The 7,372-nt window shown below is 47.1% G+C and overlaps 1 protein-coding gene across 1 annotated transcript; it reads left to right on the top strand.

Annotated features, from left to right (window-relative positions):
- Positions 1-1,324: 1,324 nt before the first annotated feature.
- Positions 1,325-5,371, top strand: LOC108153180 (leucine-rich repeat-containing protein 15). The gene is made up of 2 exons (XM_017282986.2): positions 1,325-1,762; positions 2,554-5,371. Exon 2 carries the CDS (start codon positions 2,683-2,685, stop codon positions 4,969-4,971), a length of 2,289 nt encoding a protein of 762 aa, XP_017138475.1. The 5' UTR covers positions 1,325-1,762; positions 2,554-2,682; the 3' UTR covers positions 4,972-5,371.
- The last annotated feature ends 2,001 nt before the right edge of the window (positions 5,372-7,372 follow it).

Below are 7,372 nucleotides of genomic sequence, written 5' to 3'. Positions count from 1 at the left end.
ATTTTCATATGCAATGAAGTCCAAACAACCTTTCCTCCCCCCCTCTCATCGCCTTTCCATGCCTCGCCTTTATTTTAAGTTCCTCTCAAAATTTTTGAGAGCTGTCGAAGTTTTTTGAACTTTTTTTATTGCTGGAAAATTCTCACACATTGTCGCAAATCGTGTGGTGGGGGGGGAGATTGAGGTTTTTCCAATGTGTAACGTGAGAGTGGGGCAGAACACAGAGAAAAAAGAGCTTGTGGCACCTGTCTGTGGCACACATAAAACCAAAAACAAAAAAAAAACTTCCGTTAGCTGCATGTGCAACAATTGCTGGTTTTGGTCTGGTTTGGGACTATTTTTTTGTTTGAATTGAGATTTTCCTTCGAGAATATCTTGTTATTCGGTCATAAATAGTTTCCATTTATTTGTTTGGGCAACAAATCAAGTCTGTAAAATGCATTTTGGCCATCCACAAAGCTGCCTCAAATTTCGGGTAATAAATAAATTTAACCAGATTTACTGGTCGACCAAAAAGATGCAAAGTCCAAAAAGATATCCATCTCTCGAGAAATGTGCAAAATATTCTCTCCCGGAGAGACCGCATGCCCAGGAAATGTTCTGCAGCCTCCCCTTCCCCTCTCCACCCATAAGTTATGGCCATTTAGAGTTGATTTTCTTGTTGTCACATTTGTAATAGTTTTTTTTTATGGGTCTAGGGCGGGGGGGAAGGAAATGTATCGAATAACAGCATATTATTCAGAATTACATGTGGTACGGTTCGGGATGATCCTTAACACTTTCTTGTAGTTGTTTTCGGTTTCAGTGCATCTTAGAGATACACAAATATCAGTTTCAAGTGTGTGTCTCAGCATCGTGTCTGGTCTGTGGCAACCACTTGAACGAGGGACCCTCTGTATGGCATCTCTTAATTATGCCACAGCACTTGACACTGACTTTGCTGGGGCACTGCGATTGGCACTGAAACAGTTGGCCAAAACGGTCAAAATGGGAGCAGCAGCAGCGGCCGCACAGGCCGGCGAGTGTGTTGCAATTGCCAGAGGCAGAGGCAGAGGCAGCGGCAGAGGCAGAGCCGCAGCCAGAGCGAAAGATAAATAGAGTGAGAGAGCGGTACAGCGCTAGCATAGCCAGATAAATGAGTGGAAAACATTGAGTGAAAATACGCTCTCTCTCTCTCATCTCTGCTACCTGCTTCGGCTGTCGGCGAGCGCCCGTCGTCGTCGCTTGCAGCTGCTACCCACCACCACCACCGCCACGGTCGACGCCGAGCCGAACCGAGCCCAGCCGAGCCGATCCGAGGTGTCGTTTGCGCGACGACGGCTAACCAAAATCAAAGTTGTTCGTTGCCTCGTCGTGAGCGGTTGTGTTGCCAGTTCCAGCGGTTCCAGCCAGTCCCAAAGCCGACTTGTGTCCGAGCCAGATGCCAAAAAACACGTAAACCCCGAGATCCGGTACAAACAACAACTTGAAGCGTGCAGCCAAAGCGAACCACTGGATTATCGCGCGCACATTTCTCGCATTTCAAAATTGTTTTTTTTTGCCAAAACCCACATCGAATAGGTTTCTGTTCAAAAAATTGGCTAAAAGTGACATACGAATTGGTTACAAAACTACACAAAAAAAAAACAAAGTGAAACAGTGAACAAATTTCCACAAACAACAAAAAAAAACACCACACAAATCTGAAAACCACACCACACAAAAACAAAAACAAACGCCAGCGAAATTGTTTAGTGAACAAATTCCAAAAAGGAACAAAAAGGTAAGAATTTGTGATATGAAAAGTTTGGAAAAATTCAAACAAAAATGTTCTTCGAATTCTAAAAGAAAAGAAGGAAATTTTGGAATAGAAAAAGAGAAAATAAACTCTGAGAAAAACATTTGAAATTGGTTGAAAAATTAAAATTGTGAACAGCTTAGAAGTCCTAGGAAAACTTTGAAAATTCTTTGAAAAGTTATTACTACGAAAAATAAATTAAACTCTTGGAAAAACATTTGAAATTTGTTAAAATTAATTCATGAAAAATATATTAAAAAATGTGAGGTTAGAAAGCCTTAGGAAAGCATCGAAAAAATATATAAATTTGCAAAATTAATGTAAAAAGTTATGACTAAAAAAAATGAATTAAACTCTTTCTAAATTAAACTCAAATTGAAACTAAAATGTTCTTGGAAAAGAGAATAAATTTTTGAATACAAAAAATTAAATCAAATTGTTGGAAAACCATTTGAAATTTTTTGAATTTAATTCAAGAAAAATAGGTTATAAAACGTAAGGTTAGAATTCCTAGGAAAGCATTGAAAATTCTTAGAGAAACTCTTGGAAACAAATATATAAATTTGGAAAATTAATGTAAAAAGCTGGAAAATTTATAAGACATTGAAGAAAACTGCAGAAATATTAAAACAAAAGCGCAACCCTTGCTCAAAGAATTTTATTTGCATAAAAGAAACCAAAAAAAAGTGCTTAAAAAAAACAAACAACAAAAAAATAGTTAAAAAAAAATAAATGCAAACAAAAACTAATTTTTGGAATTTCTTTTGTATTCTCAGATTACTATGGAAAACTGAAAAATCGACGCCAAGAGATTGAACGAATCGAGACACGAAAAGGAAGGAAGGAAGGAAAAAGAAAACGACTAATCGAAGCAAAGCGAAAGAAACAAAAAGAAAAAGGCCAACATGCAGATGATCACGATCATTAGCATCTGGTGCATTCTGGCCAGCATCTTCAGTCCGAGCGAGGCCTTGGCCAATTGCCCGCCGGGCTGCCAGTGCGACGACAACACTCTGGTGGTGCAGTGCGGCGAGGGGCAGCTGGACGTGCTGCCCATCGCGCTGAATCCCTCCATCCAGCGGCTGGTGATCAAGAGCAACAAGATCAAGACGATCGACTCGTCCATCCAGTTCTACGCGGAGCTGACGTTCCTCGATCTCTCCTCGAACCACCTGATGACGATCCCGCAGCGCACGTTTGCCTACCAGAAGAAGCTGCAGGAGGTGCACCTCAACCACAACAAGATCGGCCAGATCAGCAACAAGACCTTCATCGGCCTGTCGGCGGTGACCGTGCTCAATCTGCGCGGCAATCAGATCTCGGAGCTGCACCAGGGCACCTTCACGCCGCTGCTGAAGATCGTGGAGCTGAATCTGGGCGAGAATCGGATCGGTTTCCTCGACCCGAAGGCCTTCGATGGACTCAGCCAGCTGAGGATCCTCTATCTGGACGACAACGCCCTCACCTCGGTGCCCGATCCCGTCATCTTCCAGGCGATGCCCACACTCGCGGAGCTCTTTCTGGGCATGAACTCGCTGCTGACCATCCAGCCGGCCGCTTTCCAGGACCTGAAGGGTCTCACCCGACTCGAGCTGAAGGGAGCCAGCCTGCGGAATGTCTCGCACGACAGCTTCCAGGGCCTCGAGGAGCTGCGCATTCTCGATCTGTCGGACAATCGCCTCGCGCGCATTCCCTCCGTGGGCCTCAGCCAGCTGGTGCGTCTGGAGCAGCTCTCCCTGGGCCAGAACGACTTCGAGGTGATCAGCGAGGGCGCCTTCGTGGGCCTCAAGCAGCTGAAGCGCCTGGACGTGAACGGAGCCTTGAAGCTGAAGCGCGTCATGACCGGAGCCTTTGCGGCCAACGGAAACCTGGAGTACCTGAATCTGTCCTCCAACAAGATGCTGGTGGAGGTGCAGGAGGGTGCCCTGAGCGGCCTGCCCCATCTGCGGCATGTGGTGATGAAGGCCAATGCCCTGACCTCGCTCGCCGAGGGCCTCTTCCCCTGGAAGGACCTGACCACGCTGGACCTCTCCGAGAACCCCATCTCCTGCGACTGCCGTGTGATGTGGCTGCGCAACCTGCTGGTGGCCAAGAACGCCAGCCAGGACGAGGTCTCTGAGCTGCTGTGCGAGTTCCCCGAGCGCCTGCGCGGCGAGTCCCTCAAGCACCTGAACCCCACGCTGATGGGCTGCACGCACACGGATCCCAGGAAGCAGGCGCTGATTGGAGCCCTGCTCGTGGGCTCGGCGGCCACCCTCACGGCCCTGGCCCTGGTCGTCTACCGCTGCCGCCACAAGATCCGCGAGTACCTCAAGGGCGGCCTGTGGGGCAGCTCGGCTTTGGGCCGCAAGGAGCGCGAGTACCAGAAGACCTTCTGCGACGAAGACTACATGGCCCGGCACCAGCACCACCCCTGCTCCCTGGGCATCCACTCGACGTTCCCCAACACCTACACGGCGCCCCACCACCCCAGCGCGCCCGGCCATCACTACGGCATGTGCACCGGCATGCCCATCAACGATCTGAACGCTGCCGGCGGAGATCCCCAGCAGAAGTTCCAGCAGCTGCAGGTGCCCACCGGCAGCCTCATGAACGAGAAGAAGCTGAACAACAACAAGGCCCTGGCCAGCCAGGCAGCCATCGACGACAGTGCCTCCTTTGTGCTGCACATGAAGTCGGCCACACTGGCGCGCGATCACCTCCAGCAGCACCCGCACCCGCAGCAGCAGCAGCAGGCACAGCACCAGCACCAGCACCAGTCGGGAGTCCAGTCCAAGCTGAATCACTACACAAAGCCGCAGTTCCTGTCGGCCACCGCGGCCGTGGGGGACTCGTGCTACTCGTACGCCGATGTGCCAATGGTCCATGCCGCCCCTCTGGGGGCAGCGCCCCAGTTGCAGCCACAGCTGCGCCTCACCCACGAGCACTTCAAGCATCGTGTGGCCGGCACTGGCGCCGGCGCCGGCGAGCACTACGACAACGAGGTGAACAGCGAGATACTCGATCCGAACTACATCTACAGCAATGCCCACTACTCGATGCCGCTGGAGCAGATGGGGCGCAGCAAGACCCCCACACCGCCGCCCATGCCGCCGGCCCTGCCGCTGCGCAACGGGCTGTGCGCCACCACGGGACGCAGGTCCTTCCAGCAGAAGTCCGCCAACAACAACACCCTGCGGCAGTTCACCCACTGATCCACGGTTGACTATCGACGCAGGCAGCTGAGCATCTACGCTTAGTTCGGCCGCTGTCCAACACTGTGATGCCAAAACCAACCCCCAGCCCCAGCCCCAGCCCCAGCCCCAGCCCCCCGCTCGAGTAGTGCCCAAGTCCCAGCACTGGCTATAGATATAGGAGGAAAATCTTGCCCTGTAAATAACCCAAACGTTTCGCTCGCCCGCACTTTCCCAACACTGAAAGATCTCTTCTTCTATCAGCACTTTGCCACACTACTACTAGCGTACATTTTTTTCCTAGCCGCTAAGATTAACCTAAAGATACTTAAGATATTCATAGATAAACTAAAGACAAACAACAAACAAAAAAAAAAAACAAAAACCCAGCACTGAGAGTCATTTGTAAGTTTTTTTTTTACCATAAAATATACATATATACATATATATTTTTTTTTGTGAAGTAAGTTTTAAATTATTTAAATTATTGTTAAAAAAAAACAAAAAACTATCTACGAGTAGGCATTAGTTAGTAAAGAAAAACAACAAACAACAACAACAAATATATCGACAAAGAACAAAATATAAAACAAAAAATAATTTCGAAAACAAAAACAAAAAACTAGAGCATTTCTTTTATTCAAGGGTAGAAATTTCCCAGCTACAGATACAGATACAGATACATAGGTGAAACTTTTCTTGCCGCGTCTCGATTTTCGACTTTCAATTTAATTAAAAGTAAGTTCGAGGAGGAGGAGGAGAAGGGGGAGGAGAAGCCTGGTAAAAAAGCAAAATTAATACACTATTATTCAATAGTAACAAGCTTGGAAAACTTTTTGCAGACCTGGGCTCAAGCAGAGCGTGGCAGCACAGGCCGCATGCACCACCTGGGGAGAAAATTGAGGTCTGAACAGGCATAATTATACCGCGTACCGCGTGTCGAGGCGGGGTATGTCCCCCTTGGAAGGGCCTTTCGGAGCTAGAGGGCATAGATCCGTAATACCAAAGACACAGGGAGAAGAGCCAGAATATTTGGCGTAGTATAATCGATCTCTTCTATGGCCTTCTATGGGCCCGATGGAGGGGCTTTCGGAGCTAAAGGAGCAAAGGCACAGGGAAAAGGGCCAGAATATTTGGCGTAGTATAATTGATCTCTTCTATGGCCTTTGGTTTGTATCTTTCGTGTGTCGAGGCCTGGTATAACCCCAATGGAAGAGCCTTTCAGAGCTAAAGGACATAGATCCGTAATACCAAAGGCGCCAAGAGAAGAGCAAGAATATTTGGATCACAAATAATTGTTTGATTTTGGTATATTATTAATAATATTTCGAATACACATTCGATCTTTTTTTTTTTTTTTTAATAAAAATAATACAATTTGTTGTTTTCTATTACTTTTTGAGTCAAAAATCAACAGTAAAAAAAATATGATGATAAATCTATCTTACGCCGTCTCATGGTTTGTATCTTTCTCCGGGCACCGGGTATCTACTAGTCGCAATGCTGCCTGGAGTCGTATTTTTTTAGTTGTTTTCCATGGAATGCGTTGCCAGCCAAAAACACACACACGTACAAATATGGGAATACATGTATGTATGTGTTTACGTACGTGCTACCCCTTCGCGTATGGGCTGGGTGGGGCCTGTGTCACCTGCACTGCAGCTGTCAGTTGCTAGACCAGAAAGTTGCCAACTCACGGCACAATCCAACCGGGGCACCCTTAACGATACGGAGAATGCAGAGTGTATTTATCTAATAACTCAAATTTCACATCTCTCGTTGCCCGTTTAGACAATTACAAAAAAAAAACAGAAAAAAACCCCCAATGAAAGAAAGAATCGTTTGAGAACCTCCAGCGGGGCGAGCAATGTACTCTAATAACAATAAATAAATAACAAAGGCAAATAGCGGCAAGAGCCACAGAGCCACAGAGCCACAGAGCCCCAGACGCCAAATGGCCAACAATAAAAGCCAAAAAAAAAAAAAGAGTGGAGCAAGTAGAAGACTTTGAATGATTTCCAAGCTGCTGGAGAGAATCCATCATCAAATTTCGATTAAAAGGCGCGTGTACACTCCTCCAGAGACCAGAGACCCGAGACCCGAGACTCGACTGTGGAGAGTCATTCGCACTATTCAAGCTTCATTAGGAGGCAAAGTAACGAAAACATTTTGATTTCGATCATTACAATTTCCTTTCATGGGCAGCTCCAGCTTCAGCTCGAGCTCCAGTCGAGTGAAAGAGCTACCGAAGGGGCTGGGGCCCCGCCAAGGGTTACTGGATCAAGCCAAAAGCGAATGTAATCATTAATTCTCCTCAGCACACACACACACAGAGAGATACAGCGATGCAAAGAGATACAACACAGAGATACAAAGATACCCGACATTCAAGATACATTTACAGATTGTGTGCTTTGGCTTA

The sequence above is a fragment of the Drosophila miranda genome, chromosome XR (assembly GCF_003369915.1).
Source record: "Drosophila miranda strain MSH22 chromosome XR, D.miranda_PacBio2.1, whole genome shotgun sequence".
Lineage (NCBI taxonomy): Eukaryota > Metazoa > Arthropoda > Insecta > Diptera > Drosophilidae > Drosophila > Drosophila miranda.
Note: the sequence above shows the minus strand (reverse complement) of the source record. Positions and strands in the feature narration are given on the sequence as shown.